At 31.1% G+C, this 23400-nt stretch overlaps 1 protein-coding gene across 2 annotated transcripts in view; it reads right to left on the bottom strand.

Annotated features, from left to right (window-relative positions):
• LOC120344248 (multiple C2 and transmembrane domain-containing protein 1-like) overlaps positions 1–23158 on the bottom strand; it is a 42333-nt gene extending 19175 nt beyond the window's left edge. Inside the window, exons 1-8 of one of the 2 annotated variants that reach the window (XM_078113094.1) lie at positions 22922–23158; positions 21484–21591; positions 20127–20183; positions 17653–17735; positions 17359–17409; positions 16613–16727; positions 7394–7497; positions 6426–6680 (exon numbers count right to left, since the gene is read on the bottom strand). In XM_078113094.1, the coding sequence (XP_077969220.1) occupies positions 6426–6680; positions 7394–7497; positions 16613–16727; positions 17359–17409; positions 17653–17735; positions 20127–20183; positions 21484–21591; positions 22922–23000 (852 nt within the window). In that variant the 5' untranslated portion in view covers positions 23001–23158. Of the gene's footprint in view, positions 1–6425; positions 6681–7387; positions 7498–16612; positions 16728–17358; positions 17410–17652; positions 17736–20126; positions 20184–21483; positions 21592–22921 lie in introns of both variants that reach the window. The other variant, XM_078113093.1, reaches the window with a different exon arrangement.
• Positions 23159–23400: the final 242 nt, after the last annotated feature.

The following is a 23400-nucleotide window of genomic DNA, read 5'->3' on the forward strand; positions in this document are numbered from 1 at the left end:
AATATTGATTATATATTTAATTGAAAATCAACCATCTGAATAGCATTATTTTAGGTTGTAGATGTATTATCAGTGGAAGATGTTGACTTATGATGTATGATGTCTATAAATAATTTAATCATGCATTGAATCCATACTTAAAAAAGCAAGCAAGCCACAAAGTATATATCATATAACCATATATAAACAAAACACGAGCAACCATATAAAGTTATACTTGCAACTCTAAATACTTTTATAGTAAATGAGTTGAATAAATTTTCATCTTCATTTTGAAAGGAAGTGTTAAATTTGATGTATGAATGAATAAATATAAGTCGACACTGAGGGTAACAAAAATGATATAAAAAGTGAAGATCTGGTGGTTAAAGGATTAGATTCAACTATGACGGCATCACAACCAACGTTCCCTCTAAGCTGCGCAGCTGGCCAAGAATCCCTGCGCAGTACTTTCGTTCTGCCTCGCACTGCATACCGGTAAGTATTAAAATGTTGTGTTCTTTTCTATATTTTCTAATTTTCGCGCAGACCTTTTTTTTGAGCTGATATGGCCTTCTATTCTGCGCAACTAAGCAGGCTCTTAGAGGGAAAGTTGATCACAACACAGGTTAAAATCCCATGATCACCATAATTGTGAAAATTGATACTTACGGAAGAAAGGAAAGGAATTCTTATACCAGAATGTGCTGTCAAATTCATGCTTCACTTATTTTATAAATCCAAAGTTTAAATATGTATCTTCAGTCTTTAAGTTTATTATAAGCCTATTATTATTTCATAATGTTAAATTGTGGAAGCTAAAAAGGATAATCGACATAAAATACTCCAAATATAGAAAATGTTTTGAACAGTACTTATTTATTGTACTACCTCATAGCTGTACTACTAATCCTATTGAGCTTAACTGCCTCAGGTCTCAAGTCCAATCTGATGCGACATGCCATGCTTCCAAAAATAAATAACTGGCTAACTAATTCGATACCCGACATTGACTGGTAACCGGACGAGAGGCTATGGTTCACCATATAATTAGCCGTCTTATCGGTTTTCCTCTCCCCCGGGATGAATATGTAAATCCTATCTTAAATAAGGAATTCAAATTTAGGTATACAGTTTAAGTAACACTTGGCATTTGTCACCTATAATTTTTTTTTAAGATGAGTACTTTTTGCTTTCGCAAAGTGGGTGACCTCGATTTGAGCAAATTCCCTTTAAAAATATACAAAGTTTGTTGAAGCTATGCCATTAGATAGCAACTACGGTATATAATAATTACGGTATCTTTTTTAATTGTATAGCGTGAATATCAACAACATCTAAAACTCATGTCAACTCGTCCTCAAAATCTACTCAACTCGACCTTAAACTCATCTCAACTCGTCCTTAAACTCTTCTCTACACTATATATTATCAAATATAAACATTAATATTTATTCCTCCTGTTTGATTGGTATTATGCACCCGTATCAGAAAGAACATCATAATAATAACAAATAATTGTTACATATGTACTAGTAGAATGCTGACAAATAACATGTGCTGACTAAATGGATAAACTACGCAATATTTATATTTGGTGGTGACAATAGCACTTCCTTATGGAGAGTATGCATGGTGAAAAAGAAACTGTTGCTGACCAATGGATATAAATACACAATGAGCTAAAAATGGTCTCATGTGGATCGCATTGTAATTTATACGAGCAATAACCCGGAATGGCCGAAACCGATTACCATACATTATAAAATAAAATTTTTGCAAGCGGAATATAAATCTCAATTGGATATCAACGTATAATAAACCTCTACGCCGCTGCATGCATTCACAATATTGATTTCGTTTAATTTCGAAATGCCGAAGATTTTCAAAGCACATCAAAATCTTGACTCAAGATAGGTTTCCCTTAGTAAAATAGCCTATATACGGTAAGTACAGAAATCTCTATGAATAATTTTCCATTGTCTCAATTCTTAAAACACAACATTTCAAATATCATCATTTCCATCATTTCATTTTTTTAAATAATAATTCTTGGATCAATAGAAATACAGTGTAGCTATAAAGGTCAAATTAAAAGTAAAGTAAAGTATGGGGAACCACTAAAGTCCAAAAGCTAATTCCTAGGTAAATTTTTACATTGGTATTCCATATACCTGGTAATTGCCTTTAGTGATTATTATAAACGAAATAGAAACATGGTAATGGATAATGAACTAAATTATACAGTAATTACATACAAATTAGTAGAACCTTCATGCTTAAAATTTAGATGGCCAATCATGTTACTCTGATACTTATTCCACAAATGTCAATCTCCAATTTTAGTAAAACGAAGATTGTGATATATATTTTCCATGGTCTTTTCTTGGAAAATATAACAGTCATAGGTGAGGAGAAAATCCAAACACAACTTACAAATCATTCTGAAATTATTCTCATGAAAGTTAATTATAAATAGCCTCACAAAACACAATCTTATGTCATCAACAACGAACCTTTGGAATTTCCCTTTCAAAGCGGAAACATGACAATGACGAGGTTATTCAGACATACTGTCAAGTATATCTTACTTACAAAGTGCAAGTTATTGGGAGCTTTGAGTATACATTAATTAAAAATGGTTTTTATCAAATAATATCAACAAATTAATTTGATTACCTTTTTTTAATCAACGTAAGGATAAAGCTGAGATATAAAATAAAAATGCCAAGCTATGTCCCGACATATAAACATATCATCAAGCTTGCGTACACTCGTGATGAGACGTCACATAATTGTTACATCAAATTATAATAAACGAGAAGCCAATCACTGTATTGGGGTATTTTTTATGACAACTTGTTTTTAAAATAGTCTATGTTGTGCACTGAGCGTGAAATTTCACAAAGAAACTTTTTTTTAATAATAACAAATCATATTCTGAAATATTCCCAACAAATTGAATAAACGAGAAGCAAAAAAAATGATGGCGATGACACTGCATAAAATAAAAAAAATTTTGAATTCGAAAAATTCTGAAGAAGCAATTCATTTGTTAAGAATTTTAAAAGTCCTTGATATTTGAGAAATTTGACAAAAAAAATTGTCAAAAAATTTTGAAAACTTTCATTGAGTAACCTTTTATTAAAGCAAGATAATAAACTTGAAAACCAAAAAATGACAGTATTCAAATGCTTTAGTACTATTACGGTTTTAGCTATTTATAAGTAATTAAATTACATTTCAATGCATCAAAATCGTCATGAAGGCCCTATAATATAACAATCTTGTCATAAATAATAAAATTCCTGCAAAAAAGCAAATTTTATACCCACAATAATAATTTTGACTATTATTACCAAACCAAATCTACTCATTTTAAATAGCGCCTAGGTCTATTTTTAATTGAGATTTGGCTGTTACATCTGGAAATTACAAATATGCAATTTTTCTGAAAACCCTATTAAAATGTGACATAGGCGTAGGCTAATTTGGTTCACCAAATGGCAAAACATGACCTCTTGTCTGGTTGCCAATCCAGATACTAATTATTGAGATTTTCTTTCCTATCCACAGTAGGCTACTATTAGCCTTCCTACTTCAAATACAAGCCAAATATTATCATAAGCAACGTTCAAAGTTGACAAAAATCTTCTTCTCACAAACACTCCATCATTTCATAGTAGAACCTATTTACGATGTCACCTTCCACTAAATTACGGTAATACGATCACCTTATGATCATTAAGTGAGAAAGTAGGTGCAAACAGTTATATTGCATTCAGAAATCACACAGTCTTGACTAAAACAAAAAAATTTTTGGAGACTGTTCTGCAAGATTAGACAAATACTACTAAAGTGATAAATTATTGAAGAGTGGAACTGCAATTTGCGTTGTTCTGATCAACAACCAGCTTTGCAAACAAACCATAAAACCTTGAAACTAAATATCTAATGGCCTGATTGAAAACGTTCCTGTATGAGCTCTGACACCAGCTAACATGGCATGTTTTAAAATGGGCCAGACATGGGCGAACTACAGCCTGCCAGAGCATTACGTGCTGTAACTCTTTCGAAAAATAACTTCCTCAATGCGGCCCTTTCCAAAAAAGATTGCTCACTCTTAGACTAGCTGGTGTTTTCCTGCTCTCACAATTTACTCTCCCACACATCGGTAATAGATTTGACCTATGGTGCAACTACGAAATTCAAATTAAAATATCATGTCGATTAATTAAAACTAATTAACTGAGGAATAATCCTTAAACGCTCGTTCAGAACATTCCTACTGCATTTGTTATTATTGTGCGATGCAAAACAAATATTATTTTCAAAACTTTAATTCCCATAAAATCGCATTTTACTATGTCAAAAAATGCCATATGCCACCATCACTGTGTCACATCAAAATCACAAAAACGGACAGAAAAAAGTATAATTTAGTAAATCTCATTGAATAGGCACTAATTAGCACACGCAAAAAATAGAACCAAGGTCCTTTGGAACACATTTCAAAGGGAACATAACTTTTGTGCAAAACGTCCTAGATTACTAAAAACAGTTCAAGTTCAAGTGTCGAATACATTTTCTTCTCTTTGCAGAAATCATTAAGAAATCTATGGGTTCTGTTTTTTATGGTCAATCTATGGATAGACAACTGTACCCGCTAAAAGACATTCCAGTACTGCCTAATACTACGCTAATGTCTCAATGCTACCATAATCCTGTAACACCAACACTAAGATTAGATAGATACTGTGTCAATCAATGATATGTACCGTAGATTTTGAACGCAGAATCTTATCTTGCAAGGCTAAGAAAAGAGTGTGGTGACGTAAAAAGCCTCTTAAATACCTATGGGATTAGAGAAATCAATAAAATCAAACGACAGCGTGAAAATAATATAAATACCAAATACCATGTTGATTTTATTTATTAGGCGAGAAAGTTATTCGTGATGAAATCCTGTAAAAGTTAATTTAAAAAAATTCTTCCGAATGACAGATGACATTTTGAGAGAATGTCAAGATTGACGAAACTGTACTTGTGAAAATGTAAAAAAAAAGTTCATGATCAGTTTAGATTGCAGAAAACAATTACCATTTGAAAAAATTTTCTTCTTCTTATTTGATCTACTTTCTGATAATCATAAAATATTTGTCTATTTTGTCTGAATATTTGTAATTTTGTATCATAGACAGGATGCACAAAAATTTTGATATAAAACAAAGTTAAAAAAATGGTATAAAATAATGCTACAAATGTGGAAACTTAATAACCTTGTTATTTTTTATTTGGGGTCTATTTTAATAATCTATCTACAGCAGGGCAATTGTAATTTTGGCTAAAATATTAGTATTTTTGTATCAAAAGCAGGATGCTCAAAAAATTTGGTGTAGATTGAATTTGAAAGATTGTTCTAGAATTACGCTACAATGTGAAAACTGAATAACAAAACTTTCTGCTTTTAAAATAAAATATTTCATTTTTGTAGAAATATCCAAATTGATCTGAAAAATTATCAAAAATACATATTTTGAATCAAATTTCTGTTTTATATCCAAAATTTTACCTGTTTGCTCGAAAATAAAATATTATGTCAAAATTTTTAAGTGAAATTTAGGATCAAACTTTTGATAAGCTGTGAAAATTATTCATCTGACAATGAAATCGGGATATTTATACAACTTTTGCTCTAAACGAGGGTCTACACAAGCAGACACTCCTTGGGTTTGCGACGAAATTGTGTTAAGGATGATTTAAAAAAACTTTCCGGATGACAGATGACATTTTAAGAAAATGTCAAGATTGACGACACTTTACTTGTGAAAATGTAGGGAAAAAATAGTTCCTGATTATATAAAAATGAAGTAAAATTACTCATTTATAAAAATTTCATCTTTTTATTTGATCTACGTTCTGACAATTGTAATTTAGGCTAAAATATTTGTAATTTTTTATAATAGACAGGATATACTACAAATTGCGGTAAATTGAATCTGAAAATTGTACTAAAATAACTCACAATATGCAAATTTAACAATCAGTCACTTCAAAAATATTTGTTTCTTGTTTTGTACCAATTGCATGACAATTCCGGACCAAGATAACAGTTGTTTGTTTTGTAAGAGCGTATAAATAAATGAAATCAAAAATTACGTCAAAATTTTTAACTGAAAGCTAAGAAATTTATTCTTTTGACAATGAAATTGAGATATTTATACAACTTTTGATCTAGACAAGGGCACACAAGCAGGCACTGCTTGGTACGAAGACATTATAGACCGGACCAATCCACATAACTTGGTAAAAATATTTTTTTACTGAAATCAAATTTTCTAAATGGGAAATTGAGATTTGCATTCAAGTTTTATGGAAAATTTTTTTTTGCAGTAGCGGAAATTAATATTCTGCTGAAAAATACGAAAAGAAAAAAATGCACTTACTTTTGTTTTGCTTTTCACAGGTGAGACCGGGTAGCTAGAGCAGTCAGTTGAACTGCTGCGATTCTCAGCGAAAATTTTTTGTTTTCTCCTCGCTAAACTTTTTCTGAATGACGATCCTTCTATTCCACTGTGTCTGTTAGCGTCAAGGTAAATACTGTTTGGTCGTTCAGGACTTTCTTCTTCAGCAGAAGTATGTTTACTGCTATGAGGTAGATCGTTGTCTAGTACTGTTGGCGTTGATGTATTGTGTTTAGTCTAAATATAAGAAGTATGGAAGAAATTTGATAATGAAGATGACAAAATGACTCACAACCTTCGATATCAAGGGATTATGCCCTTGGCTGGTATGATTTTTAATATGTAAATCTAACAAATAAATTAATGCTAAATTCGATCAGTGCAACAGAAAGAATGTTTTCTTGCAATTTGGTAGAAGTTGAAAGAGTTTAAATTACTATTACCATAACAGCAATGTTGATAGCATTTTTTGTAGTAATGATGTATTTTGGGGTGATTCGAGGTAATATTCATGTTTCATTATTTTATAAAAACTAGAGATTCTATACCAGTACTGTATAATATTTAGATGTGAACATATTTGTTACAAGGAATGTTGATGTACAGGAGAGCAACAATGCAAGTTGACCAAAATTTACAGAAATCAAGTCATTTGGAAGTAATTGGAACATATTCTAGAGAGATTGTAACTTCTGTGCAAAGCTTTCTGGATTTTCTGAAACTTTTGGGTACAATTATACACGAGCGACAGAAGTTCAAGTGTTACTTGCGAATATATCCTGGTAACGTAGTAGTTGCTCATAACCTTGCTTTATGGAAACATAAAAAAAAACCTGGACTGTACTGGCAGAACCCTAGGGTGCCTCGGAAAACTGAAGAAATACTGCAAATACTAATCTATCTAATCCAACAACAATTTTTTGTATACAAAACTAGGTAGTAACCTTTACTTCTGTGTTATGGTTGATTTCAGGTCCTTCTCTTCCCTGTTGGATTTGTGTGTCTGTTATATGGTCCACTGTGTCATCGACAATATGCTTCTGACTCAAATGAGCTACAAAAAATAAAAGGAAAATAATGACATGATGATGACACCAAACAAAAGATAAGAATAAAGTGAACTTTTTTACACTTCTACATCCATCAAATGACGCATTGTGCATTCCCGCATGATTTGTAACCATTTCCTATTCTATTTCATTATGATTGTCTATTATTGTTTATGGTGATAGTGCTTATAAGGGGTGACAATACACCGACTGTATATTTAAAACACAGAATGCTATACTCATACAAAATAAGGCAACTGTACATTTTAATTTTAGTTTGCGTAAAACAACATATTTTTTTATTTTTCCTTAAAATTACAAATTAGGAAATTACACTATAGAATGAAATAGATACAACACCCCCCCCCCCCCACCCCCCAATAAAAAACAGGTCATTTGGGACATATTCTAAATAACAAAACTTGTGTGAAAAAGCTCCCATCCCATTTAACTTTTGGATACAATCATACACAAACATGAAATTAGGTGTTCCGTACAAGTAATAAAGAAATTTATTCGTTCTTTCTCCTGTACTTTATAAGTTTACATTAAAATAAATTATTAAGAAATTAGAAATGAATTGAATAAAGGAATATTTGTTGTTGGGTTGATACTTTGTTTCCTACAGACTGGGTTATTAAGAGAAAGAGATACTGTTATAATTGTAGGCATTGAAAAGCACGAAACATAATATTGATGAAATGTTAAATATCACATAAAATGACATTGACAAATGTCTTTCCATTCAACTGAATGGCAATAGTCCAGCAATTCTACACAAAATATAGGTTGTTAATGGATTTCTATTTACATATAATATCAAATTCACATTTGAATCACATGTTTATGCTCTTGGGAGTCTAGTGACAAATCCAACCTAAAATAGGGTATAGCAAATTTGGCATTCTAACCAAAATAGCATTGTTCCGAGTTAAAGTGGCCACTTATACATAGCTTTCTGCTATTGTACTAGATGATTATACAAGACCCTTTATTTCTTATCTTATAAGTCTAATTGTTTGAAGACAGTGTTCAATTGTTTCTAATTATTAACAGAGCCGCATCACCCAGGGTGTATTAAATTGGGGAGTAAATGCCGAACAATCTTTCCAAAAACCTTACATATTGTTGGACATATGTGATGCTTGCAGAGGGTCTCATTCGAAGTGAAAAAATAAGCTTTGTATAAAATTTCCACCCTTACAGATTGGTAACTATGTTGTCTCTTAAATTTTATTCGAAAATAGTTTTTATTTAATAGGAATACCCATACCTTATTCTATATTACCAAATTAATTTCATGTTAACTCCTCAATGCGGTAAGGACGTTCAATTGTTTGGAACAAATTGAAACCTAAGAGATCAGTCAATCCGTAGACATATTTATGCCATAATTGCCACTTGTTTCCACCATGCATGTCAAAAACACAAGCCAATGAAAGTTATCGCAATAATATTGAATCCAACCATTGAAATGAATACTTGTTAAATATGTGTAGTGTACGACATGTTTCATTTTCCTATGTGTCAAAAATACATTTAAAACTCAATGTCAATCAGATGCCAAAAGAGTTGGCCATCCAAACTCAAGATAAAAACAATGAAGGAAGATAACGTGATATATGTCACTGATGTCGTATTCAAATTTCTCAAAAAAAAAAAATGGTGGCATTGAATTTGGACCCGAATGTTACACGTGATGACCAGGGTGTACCCAGGGGGGTGGTTTTACGGGTTGGAACCTTCCCCCTTTCGAAATGTAAAAATTTATTCCAGTTTAGTAGCAGCGGGATAGTGGAAAAAAAAATTGGTACCCAGTTAAAATGACAGCTTGTTTACTCCTATAATTACTGAAAACAAGAAGCCACATGAATATTATACTAATACACATTGAGGAATATACTTTACAAAAATATTTACAGTGTGGATACTCCCACCTAAATTATTTCGATAAATAATGAATGACATCATCGAAATGTGCAGAAAATTTCTAATTCTTATGCTGCATTTCATTTCAGTTGCAAAGCAATACAAAATTATAGATTATGCCTAAAATCATAGCTTCCATTTTTTTCAAATGAAGCATCACTTGAAAAATGAACAACACTTTTAAAGTGGAATACTGAAGACGAAAAAAATAATCACTCTAAAACCAATTAGAATTTTAGATACTCAACAATGCTCTTTACTGTTAGTGACAAATTGATCATGTGCTTCACTAAGAATAAATACCTGACTTTCTATCAGTTCTTTGTGACCCATTATTGCCAGACAAATTTCCTCATGCAAAATAGGTATACACAATAACAAATTTCTATCGGTAAACCAACACCCACGCACTAACTTACAACACGATGCCTAACTTCCTCTTATAAATGTGAGCATAATGAGAATTACATCCTGTTCTATAGCGGCAACACACTTATTGTTATTTCAATTAATTTAAGACTGATTTTGTGTGGTAAATGTCAACTGTTGTTGTTGAATCAACATTTAAGAAGAACTGAGAAGATTGTTTATGTCGTTTGGATATAGGTTAATCTGAGTGTTTGACACTATTTTTATTTTTTCAAAAATGGTAGAAAAGAAATGTAAATATAGGGTAATGCTAGAAATAGCCCACACAATCCTTTTTTCACACAATGATATACATTAAAAAAAATAAAAGGGCAATGCTCTTGCATCAGTACAGATACGGTAAAGCCCAAAAGCACAGAGTTTGCTGAGAAGATTGACGGACAAACAACACAGAGGCGGTTGAAAAAAAAAGTAATAAAAAAAGTGCACGCGAATATTGAAAAAAAAACGACAAAATTTTTAGTACAATACTGCGCCCTATTTAGTCTGATATAGATTCATGTAAAGTTAAAATAAAAAAAAAAGTAATAACATTCTGGAAACTTCTTTCATCTTGAAATAATAAATTTGAAATCGATTACTCCATTTGTGGCAGAAACATTTTTTCTTAAAAACAACAATACCAAACAAAATGGACCCCAACAATAACTATAATTTAGCAACAATGATTCATTTGCAACAAGCTTTGCAAAAGTTTCAAGTCACATAGTGTTATTAAACTCTCTCAAACTTCCACACAAACCAGTTCAGAGCGAAGTTATGACACTCTATATAAACATCGATTTTTCCACGTTTTTTAGGATTATGACTAATTTTAGAACATGCATTAAACAGTTAAACACCAGCACGATTAGTGAAGATTACGCCACGATTCAGATTTTTTAGGCTATGCGAAACTCTTTGTAATTTTGTTTTTGATAAATGAAAATAAAAGACATTACCCAAAAATAAGCCCTGAGTGTTATTTTTCGAAAGAAAATTGAAATAGGACCCTGTCTTATTTTCGGGAAAACATGGTAATCCCCACGATGTAAAGATGATCCCCACAGGCCACAATGTACAATATGAGACGGGCTGTAGTGAAAATGAGTTGATTAGGTCGTAAAACTAATAGCCTGTAATTCACTAGAATGTGAATGTGTACTAACTCTTACAATTCGAGTAATCACATTGCAGTCTATTAGGGAGCTCCTGGACCATAAACCTGAATTTTTACTTATCGATTTTAATAGGTAAGTATGTTGATAGGTATTTGTCTGTTTGTCTGTCTGTTAGATGCATGCGATATCTCACAAAAGCGAGATTGGATCTGCTGCAGATTTTGCATGTGCATTCATCATATCTCGTACCAGAAGCCTATTGATTTTGGGCGTATTATGTCATATAATTAGCGAGTTATCAATTAATTAGTGATGGGACACAAGGTGTCACTATGGAGTAAGAGCGCTGTTTTGGGGGATCCCCTAACTTTCGATCGATAAGTCTTCGGTCTCTGACCGATATTCTCGTTTTTCTGTTAGTTGAATTTAATTCAGATTCATATAAATTTAATTAAATTGTAAATTTCAACAAGTGATTTGAAATACCGCGGAGGCATGGCATTGGATTATTTTGTAAAGTGAGTTTTCAAAATTAATGGTAATTTTGAAAATATAAATGAAGACAATAACCCCCAAACATATGCATAAAACCTTTGGCAATCCCGTAGTAAGTAAACCAAGCTGGCGGACACCGGAATGTAGTATGTGTACCAGGTTAGGGTAAGGCCATAATTTTATTCCAATTTTCCTTATTTTAGTTCCTTTACGAGTTCGGGGACTAGCCAATTGACTGTCGTAGTATTTGTACTGAAATTATGGCCTAACACTAACCTGGTACACATACTACGTTCCGGTATCTGCCATCTTTGTTCACATTCTACGGGAGTACCAAGCCTTTTACTTTATATTTAAGTTAACTCAAGAGAATCGACGTGTACTACAATTGAAAAGAAGTAATGATCGAAGAGTTATAAGCAAACAATAAACACCATGAGTAATATAAAAATTATTCTTGGTGATAGGGAGTTCAAGAGAGCAGAAGTTTATGAAAAATTTTTCAGATAAGGCATTTGAATATGCTGATTTTGCTATCTTATATTTGTTTTATTATTCATCAGGCAGTACAATGCGAAATATACGCTAACTAAAAATTTCTATCGTTGTTAAAATGAGCTTAATAAAAATTTCGGCAATGGTGATTCATGAATAAATCAAATTTCCGAGGTTCAATGCTATTTTGTCGACCGAGAAAAATAGACTTCCGTGTTTGCGAAAGGAGTTACTGCATATCACAGCAGATACCGCCTTGAACATACATAAAAAATGGAATATCATTAGGATCACAATGTTGCTAGGAATGGGCATAGGATAAAATAAATTATTGAGAATAAAATTAAATATGCTCAAACAAATCTTGAAAAAAATTTCTTGGTTAGGATTAGGAATGTTTCTAAAGGCGCAATGTAAACCCATCATGCTTTCTCTGTAAAATATTTCATTCTATAAAATTTGAAAAATTTTCATTTTAAAGCAATGCTTAAGAATCTTTAAAAACTAGAATTCCAAAAACTCAAATTTAGTGAATATTCAATATTCATCAGCAAATGCATCAATTTAAGGTGATTCCAAACACTTTTGAAAAACTTGGATAGGGTCTAGTTTTCAACCAATGCTCAAGTTAAAACCTCTCCGAACTAAAATTTCACACACTCAAATGTATGTATTTCATAATTTTACCAAAAATGTATCAATTTATTAATATAATCAAAAACAAAAAAATTCAATAAATTCGAAGTATCCCAGTATTTAGATAGCCTAAGGCTATATGCTAGATCAGGTGGGCAAGGTACAGATAATAGACTTGGATACTGGGCCGGAGGTTTAAAACTCGATTTTAAAAAATTGAATAAAAATAGTTTATTTACAACAGCTGGTCCTTCAGCTTGGCTGACGTTTACCAGTATTTAATAATAAGAACCACAATGTAACAATCAGGGTCATGATTATGACGATATTTTCAACGGAAATTTATATCCATGAAAACTAAAGTCATAATTTCCGCTGACACAAGTGGGCCGGATGAAATACTTCAGTGGGCCGGAGCCAGCCTGTGGGCCCTAATTTACCCACCCTGTGCTAGATATAATCAACTTCGGTAAGATAGCAAAATTTACATAAAATGATAAAAGAAGCAAAATGAAAGGAATCAAACGCTTCTTTACTAAGAGAGTGCTTTCATTGAAATAAAACAGATGACAAAATCAAATATATCATACTATACGAGTATTTTTTTATGCATTGCCTATTCACGCCTTTTTCTCTGAGTGGAGATGATATTTTGAGGAAAACTGATATAAGGAGATGATATTAAAAAAACAGACTACAGACTATGGAAGTGATATTGTTATAAATTCCAGATCTCTATTTCCTTTTGACAAATGTCATTGGTAAACATCGTGAATTAAGGAACAAATCCCACCAAATTGATTAGATCCACATTTATGTACTTTGCAATGTCAAATATTTAAACAAAAATAGAATAAATTTTTGAAAAACCAAATAAATATTGAACAATGGGGGTAAATTTTCAATATTTACCAAGGGCTGATATCTCCTACTATAATTTTGGCAAACCACATCAAGTAAAAGTTAATTTATAGTTGGGCTATGAAAATATTGTATCAAATCAAGTATGTTTAAGCATGATTATATGATTATCACGAAAGATCTGAAGTTTTGATATTTAGTTTGTTTTTTAAACTGGGAAAGCAAACACATTTGCTGATAATAGAAGTGTTTTATTAACAAGTGCTATTAAGATAAAATACCACAGATCCATATCAGTGAAATAAAGTGGTTATTCAATAACACCATGAAGTATTTTACAAATTTTCAACTGTTTTGCAGTAGCATAGACCAGGGCTACTCAACTGGCGGACCGCGGTCCGAATCCGGGCCTTCCGAGTAATCGAATCAGACCACACCTCATTCTTTATTTTAGATTATTGGCACAATTTTGAATGTGTGAAGGTTTCCTTTTATTAAATGACAGTCATAGTTTCAACGGTTATTTCATAATTTGCTCATATTTGCACTTGACGATATATGAAAAGAACTGTAACTAAGAGGAAATGCACGTTTAAAGATGTTAAAATTTCGAAGTTTGGTTTACGGATCTTTGGTAAAAATAGTTGAGAAGCCCTGGCCTAGACTACACCTTGAATAATTACAACTTTTTTTTAAAATATGTTGTGTATTACAGAATCTTGCAGTGCTTCATTTGTTTACCACTCAGCAGGGATCCAGATCCGGAACCATAGCAATTGAAGCTTTTTGGTATGACCACTACCGTAGAACATCAGCATGGATGCAGTTTCACAAAGGCACTACTTGAACATTTTCAAATTAAACTTGAAACTTCCGAATATAGAGATTTAACTCGATACTTTAATAAAAATGTTAAATTTAAATATTTAAATAAAAAGTGAAGAATTAAATTAAAAAAAAATTATAAGCCAAAAAGATTGACTTTACTATTTGTATGAAGAAAAAATTTGTAGAAAATAATGAAGATGAAAAAAATTAGATTTAGCCAACTCCGGAATCAGCTACTGTTATAATTAAGTATGGTAACCTTGGCTCAAGCTCCAATAAAACTTAAGGGGCTCCATAGCCTCCCAGCCCTGGTAGAAACTCTGTGTAAAAATTTAAGCGTGAATGCTATCTTACTTGTTCCCATATTCACAATTACAAATATTTATGTAATGATAACAGTAATATTCCACACTTTAATATCCTAAAAGATTTGATAAATTTGGTATTTAGTTAACTAGATTATGTTAACATGCAGGAGTAAAAGTAAATAATGAACTGTACATAATAAGGGACAAGTATTAAAAATTCGATCTTCTCAAACAAGGATAAAAAATAGGATAGGTTTTTGTTGAATATTTTTGATTGACAGTTCCATTTTTTAACAATGTTGGTTGGGAAATCTAAATCCGAGTTATACAATTCATTTTTTCCAGATTAGAATAATATAAATTGATCTGCAATAGGCAGAAAAACATGATATGTACAAAGTTTTCTCTGAATCTGAACTCTCATGCAAATCATATACGGTAATCAATAACTATAGAAATAATAAATTTACTACAAAAATAGAGATTTTCCGATTTTTTTTTCGAGTAGCAATAAGTAAAGTACAGTAAATTATCTTAACATGTCTACTACTGGTATAATTTTAATTGCAAGGTAAGGTATCATCTCTTGCGAGCATTAGCATAATTGTGGAGAAAAAAATATGAATTACTGTATATAAAATTTTATTAAAAGAACTTCAGAACATTATAAAAAATTCTGCTGCAGGGAAGATAAAAATACACAGGAAGAAGTACGTACTACAAATGTCATATGCCTGTGAAAAATATGACAATTTGCACTTTTTATAACACAATATTAATGTTTGATACTAGGAAATACAAAGGACCAACTTCAGGCCAAACTAATCAATACAGGCAATTTTTCATTCAGCATCCAATGAAATTCTGACAATTAGAAAATAATTTTAATAAATTTTCAAATCCTCCAAATTTAAATTACAAGATGGAATATGATTTTGTAAAAGAACTGAATTCCTTACTTTTTAACTCATGATCATAGAATGATAACTATTCAGCATGACTTCTAATGTTAATAGTAGGCCAAACAACCAACTATTTTTCTAGGTTAATTTATTTCAACAGCCACACAGTTTAAAATGTTTATAAGACCTAATTCATAAAGAGGTCATCAACCCAAATGCAACACATCAGAGTATATAATTGTTATGATAAAGGGAGATTAACCTAATAATGTGCTGTATATCTTTGATTTCATTTTATGGAAATGGGTCCATCTTGAAAAATGTTGCTTCTAGTCCATCTTTATGACAAAACAAAATCAACAAATTTAGCAATCTTCAAACTCAAAACATATTTGCAATTCCGCAATTAAGTCAAACTATAAGGGACTTGATGATATTTTCAGCATAAATTTTTTTGCAATGTCAAAGAATATTTTATTGTTGACTTATTTTTGAAATCTAGCTATAATAGTTACATATTATCATATTTATGACCATGATATTAAATTAAGATATTTTAAGACCAGCTAAACATTTTACAAGACTTACTGGAAAAAAGAATCGCATCAGTATAGATACTATTTGGATAGTAGTGTATACATTATACAAGAAAGAAACATACTCAAATGACCTTGATATATAACAAAAACTTGATTGGTTTTATATATTGAACCAAATTTGTAATGAACGTGAATCATTAATACAGCAAAATAAAAATTTATAGGCTATGAACTGAAATATACAATTCTTCATATATTTATCTTGCATTGGCAACATTATTAATCAGTATATTTGGCAAAAAAATCATTTCATGACTACATGAAATTTGAGATAAAATTCTTATTAATACGGCTGAGGAAAACGTATATTATTGGTTTTTGAACTGCTACAACTTTTTATTGAAGTATATTGTTGAAAATATCTAAAACACTGATTAGATACCAGAAAGCACCTATCTCTTCTAAAAATTTTTCAATAAATTGTTTTCGAAATTTCTACATTCTACTTTTTTTCTTAAAACCTTCATTTTATAATTTGGTAACACATGATCTCACCAATAATCCACGTTACATATTAATAGATTGAGTCCATACTCACAATTTTTGATTTGTTCATCCTCATTGAAAGGCGTCACTACTGTTATTATGTCCTCATTTTCAGTCGTAGTTATAACTGTTGTATGTGAATTTAAATCCTCTACTCTTTCTTCAGTCTGAATAAAAAACAAAATTAGGATTTTATGAGTTTCACTAATTTGACTACGGCATTCCATGGTATACAAATTATCAAAAAATAGCAAAGGTATTTAATATAAAATCTCTATCCTTAACACATGATAAACATTAATACAATGATACGGATTTACTACTCAAACTACTACTAGCGCTTATAAAGACGGATAGAACATACATCCACTAAGCTTATAGATTATGATCATAATAACTGTCTTGAAAGTCTGGTAACTGTAATTTAAATTGATCAATAAATCAATTTTCATATTTTTTCGAGGCAAGGTGATCACAATAGTGACATCTAAAAGTAAATTAAAAGTAAAAAAAAAGAGAAATCAATATTTTTCATACACTGCTTTTATTCAGACTTTTCCATCTGAATAATTAAATTACTGATTTAAATAAGTCTCGAGTTAATCAAAAGTTGGTTCCAAATAATGCATGGTCATAGATTTATATCGTTTTAGTATACTAATAGCTCTGGTTATTTCAGTAGTTGCCTACTTGCCTTTCACTTTGCTCAGAGAAACAAGTCTGAATGTGAGTTCTCACATTATATTACAATTATCGTAATACGTTATTCTAAAACTTAAGATTTGAAAAGCAATTTACCGTCAATATATTCTCTTCCAATTCCTCCAAATTCAAATTAGACGAGTGATTCTGTTGTCAAAATTAGGAATTAATAAAACAGTAAAAAACAAATTAAATTAATATTCCAAAAATTAGTTCAAAACAATATTAATGACTTATAATATAGAAATTTTTCAAATTATTTATTACATTTCTGGCAAGTTGATAATAACTCAGCAAATTTTCACAACTTTTCTACGTGAGGTAGTGGCCATGAGAATTAAGAATTTTTAATATATTAAAAAAAAACATTTTGTTACTATGTATGCTTACCGCAACGCTATTTCGAGATCTCTCTAGTTTGGTAACATGTTTTTCTAAATGTGTTGTGGTTGTTATTGAGGAGTAAGATCCATCTAAAATTATTAAATAATGATGATAGACAAATGTGATATATGAAATTTTGATAACAAAAGCTTCAAATTAAAACCGCAATTAAAATAGCAGAAAGTTGAGAATAATAAATCAAATCCCACTGTAGGAATTCAAAAAAGTCCCGCAGGGATTACTAAGAAAATGACAGATATATGGATGGATTTGAGTTCAATGTTGCCCAAAACCGAAAAATTTACTATACCGTATACATTTATAATTGTGGAATATCTACTGGTAAATATTTTCAAAATTGGGTCATTTTTAATAAAGAAATTTGAATTATTTAATTAAATAGAAATGGGTAAATGCAGAATAGTTGAGATAAACATTGTTTTGATTGAATGTTGCTTAATTGTGTCAGAGTCTATTTTTTATGTCAAATCCCCAAAATGACAAATTTTTCAAATGAAACTATTCTAGCTTATTTCTAGCTTTAAACTATTCTAACTTATTCCGAGCATCAAAATATTGTAATATCGAATTTAATTTATTTTGACTCGAATATTCGATGTGTTTTGGACATCAATGACCATATCATTTTGAATAGCCTATCAAAGAATTTCAAGACGATTGCTTTTCATTATCAATCTTAATATTAGTATTTGTAAATGATAAAGAAATGCAAGAGAGCAGATAAGTTAAAAAGCCACTTGATACATAGATTGACGGTTGGTGCATTGCAAAATGTCAGGAGCACCTTACTAACACACATAGACAAGAATTTTGAATCGTCGCCATCTTGTTATTTTGTCTACCGAAGGTCAAGTTGCATTCCTCAATTTCTTATTGAAACCATATTTTTACAATGCAATTCTGGCTATGACTCAATATGACTCCTTTATTTCTAGTGAGTTATTAATAAAATATACTTCTTATTGTGTATAAATGCTCAGCAAAATGTCTGAGTAATGGATTCCATGATTTCAGTTACACATGTGCCTGGAGGACACATTATTATAAAAACGTCGCATACAGTTACATATCTTCTAAGTATTCGAGATTCAATTAAAAAAAATATTCGTTTCGATTCTCAGATGTTCAAAAATGGTCGGGTATAACTTATTCAATCATTAATGACAAAGTGGTATATGCTGCTGTTAATTAACTGGCTTAGGGGTAGCTCTTAAAAAGAAAAAAATTCCCAAAATTATACTAACTGGAGCATTGAAGGATAACAGATTGCTATTGAAAAATTCTAGTGGGCTTGGAAAATTTTTGATTTTGCTTCATTTTGTTTGCTGATGGCCCTCATTATACTCAAGATCCCAGTCAAGCTGAAAAAACTCGTTTAATTGATTGAGTTTATGCGTGAATATGGAATTTCATTACATAAATATGGCTCTATTTTTGTTATTTATAAATACTTTGTGACAATCAAATATATATGACTCTTATTAAATGTATGATATCTGTACTAACAAAATGAGCATAACGATTAATTTGACTAGATTTAAAACACTATGACCATGTATGACACATTGCTGAACAGTTCACTTTATTAGTGGAATTACATCGGTTTGAAGTAACATAATTTCGTTTTAATAAATGAATAAATAGCTGTCATATCAGTTTGTCACATCCTGCAAAGATGAGCAACAAGTCTTATGTGTAGAATGATACAGGAAATAGAATTGCCAATAGTCATCAATCAGTATACTATGTGTTAAATATCTTTTTAGCTATTGTCTTCTAAAGCAGAAAATGATGGCAAAAAGAAAAATGATCATAAAGCAGGATAGGATAGGATTTACATATTTATCCCGGAGGAGAGGAAAGCCAATAGCCTCTCGTTCAGTTACCAGTCCATGTCGGGTCGGGTATGAGATAGTTAGCCAGTTATTTATTTCAGATGCATGGATCGAATAGCAGTTATGTGAACCACCCTACAGCAGAGAAGTCCAGCAATCCTCTCACACAGAATTATCCCACATAGGCTTCAAACCTGTAAACCCACGCAAGGTAGCGAGCGTATTTCTAACGCTTAGCATGATGCACCACATCGCTGATGCATTTCACAACCTGGGCCATCGACCCCCTTATTAAAGTGATACAAAGCTGTTCTCTGGAGGCCACGAGCAGAAGCCATCAATAGTATTCATTCACAATGATTACATTTTAATTAAAGCCTTGTTTATTTTTTGACAATAACATTTATTTCTTTGGAGTTTTTATCATTATTACATATAAATAAGATAACTGATGGAACCCTGCAAAAAGCAAAATTAAATGTTTTAATAGAACAGCAGAGAGCCACTAGTGTTGAAATTTTCAAAGCTGGCCAACGAAGCAGAAAGTTTGAGAACCACTTCTGTCATGCTTTATGGAGTTGATCAACAAACAGCTCATCCAATAATTGAAAATAAAATACTAACCTTCGGAGGTTAATATCTCGCTACACACTGACGCTGAATCACTGTGGTCTGCAGTTACTAAATAAACAAAGAAACATACCATGAGCAATAAAGCTATATTCCATAACATCCTGGAATAAGGTTAATGAATGACATAGAATAACGAGATACATGTGAACAACAAATTCAATTATGTTCAACATGGGCAAGTTAATTCCAGATTCAAATTATCAATCAATGAAATCAAATGAAGTTCTATGGTTGGAAATTGAAAATTTGCTGAACAGAAATACGGTTGATTCCTGTAGTGTCACGTTGTATCTTACTATATTTTATATTTACTAAGTATTTGTTGTGTGTAACTTTTATACAGTTTAGTTCAACCCACATAAATCAACTCATTGGACAATGATACAAAACATATTGCTGGCAATGTAAAAATATATTGCATCTCACAACATGCAAAATTTCTGGAATTGTTCCGTGGAGTCACTTGGAATAGCCCTTATGGGTATTATGCAAAAAGTATGAATTAAATTTCAAATCTAATTTCTACAAAGGTGTTGAGATATGCTGTTCTATTATAACATCCCTGAAACTACAAATCCATTTTTCAATCGTTATACTAAAAAACATTTGAAATATTAAACTAATTGGCCTAGTCTATTAATAAGATGTAATGGTATTGGTATGTTATAAAATGTATAATTGAAAAAAATTTGTTTGACAAAAATATGTAGTGCAGGGGGGAGACATTTCAACTCAAGATTCATTTTCATACACCTTCTGTCACAATGACGTTTATCATGATTATTTTATAAGGTGGTCAATGATCGTCTTCAATTATGCAAAGCAACATACATTTATACAACAACATCTTCTATAAATCAATATATTATCACCATGCTACGAGAACACGTTATCTGTGTATCGCATATCAGAATAAGGAAAACTTTTCACAATGAATACTAATTATGATTTCCTCATGAAGTTTACTTAAATAAACAGATTATAGAACAAAATATTGGCTGGGAGATCAAACAATATACCATTTTCTTAAAAACTCGTTTTGCTACAAGTTGACCCCGAAAAACAGAACAGAAACCATGAATTTCTTAATTACTTCTACGAAAATGAAGACAGTTTAGTTTATTTAGCACAAACTTCTATTCGTATGTGATTCTACCCAAAAATTATAGTAATCTAGGACGAGTTCCACAAAACTTATGTTCCAAATCATCTGGGTCCTATGTTTTGGATCACCGAGTATATTGAACATGAGCAAAAGATTTTCTATTCCAGGAAGTAGTATACCCACATAGGTAGTTGTATTCAGTGATTAACGCCTTTTTAATAAATAGTAAATTAAAACACTCACAGTTATCCCTACGGACTGTAACTGTCTTTGATTTCTTTGATCGAAATGAAAATAAACCAAGTTTTTTCTTCTTTTTAGATTTTCTAATCGGAGATGATCCAAAAGAACCTGTAGTTATGAAATGATCAAAAAACTCAATTAGAAGTCATATATCATATTCATAGATAAGATTAAAATTTAAAACCATATAAAAAATTCAAGACCAAATTCAATATACATGAACTTAGTAATCATGAACGCTATATTGAGAATTCCTATTTCTCCACTATTCCTTTCAATTTACCAAGCCATTTTAGTGGTGTTTCACACTTTGCACTGTATAAGGCTAGGAACAAGCAAGAACAGCTATATAGTGATTATAGCACAACTATGATTTTGAATAACAGCCGACACTCAGCACTTCAGTATGGTTAAATAAAGAATGAAAGAGTGGAAATAGGATTTGAAACCTGAGGACAATCACCTACATATCAGTAACCTTCTACAAAGACGACCATATCTCACAACTACTTTTAATAAATTACAACAAAATACTTAAATTAATATTTCCTCATTAAGTTTAAATTCATGCATCAAAATTTTTCCAATATAAATTTCACACCATTTTTCTACATCTAGTGTTATTTCTTGAAAAAACAGTTTCATAACCCTAATATGAAAACATTTCAGTAATTTTAAATTATATTCAAACTGAATGTCTCCTCAATCCTTACTCTAAGACTTTTAAGTTACAATGGTGATAACTCATTATTGTCATCTGGCAATACCAGCAAATTGCACGTACCCCATTAAGGTATTGATTAAGCGACATATTATAATATAATCGTGCCAAGTCTGCTTATATGAAAAAAATATATAAAAATTATTTCTAAGCAGGTAAACCTCTAGTATTCAAATTACACAAGGGACTTATTAGATCAGTTACACAAAGTAGAAAGTCTGCAAGTATTAGATTTATTGATCAAATTGTTTTGAATTATTATTGCCAAGGTATTGTCATGGGTATGCAGCCTTAGCATAGGTATAAGGATGATTATGAAGTGCCAATCGCCAATAGAATTGGATGGCCAATGATTTCAAGGGCAGCAATGCAGGATGTGTACTGCCAACATAGTGCAATATTTTCGTAAAATATTCTAGTCTAAATGAAAAATGATGATAAATATGCCAAGAACTGTGTAAAGGTTTGTGCATGATAATGATGCAATAAGTTTTTTTATGTTTATATAGCTGATTTAAACAAATAAAATGGTGATCTAGTCATACACCATATAACGTTGTAGTGGAATCTTGTATAGAGCCTTGCTCAGAGTGAAACCCACAAAAAGTTTTAAATGACCCTTAAAAGTTTCTGAATGACCCACATTTTTATCATCTATTCTGATAAATATTTGTAGTTCTATATAGCAACAACTTATAAATAGAAAATATACCATACCAGAATTATCATTCATGTCATGCTTTTTATCCAGCGACAGCTTGTCGAGATTATTGTTGTTCTGTGTTTGTGACGACATCTTTTGCAGGCTTCAGAATTGTCTCGTTGGTATTTTTATTAACAGATGAAAAATATTGCACAAGAACATCAAAGATCACCAAGTTGATATAAGTTAAGTTACACAATGTTTACATTAATAACAACAATGATAGTACGATACATTCTGCATAAATATAAAGAGTAAAATAAAATCTGAACCTTACATTTCTGAAAAAAATCAAAATAACTTTCCTAGCTATTTTGCCTTTTATCTACAATGCTCACCAACATTTATATTTTTGTAATCTTTCAGGAGACTTCTAATTACAGAATTAGCAGAATGAAGTGTTTCACTTAATGCACATTCGCCCATGCAGAGAATAGAGATGAACAAAATAGAATAACTTAATGATGTAAATGCCATTTGGGAAAATGTTTAC

The sequence above is a fragment of the Styela clava genome, chromosome 5, assembly GCF_964204865.1.
Source record: "Styela clava chromosome 5, kaStyClav1.hap1.2, whole genome shotgun sequence".
NCBI lineage: Eukaryota > Metazoa > Chordata > Ascidiacea > Stolidobranchia > Styelidae > Styela > Styela clava.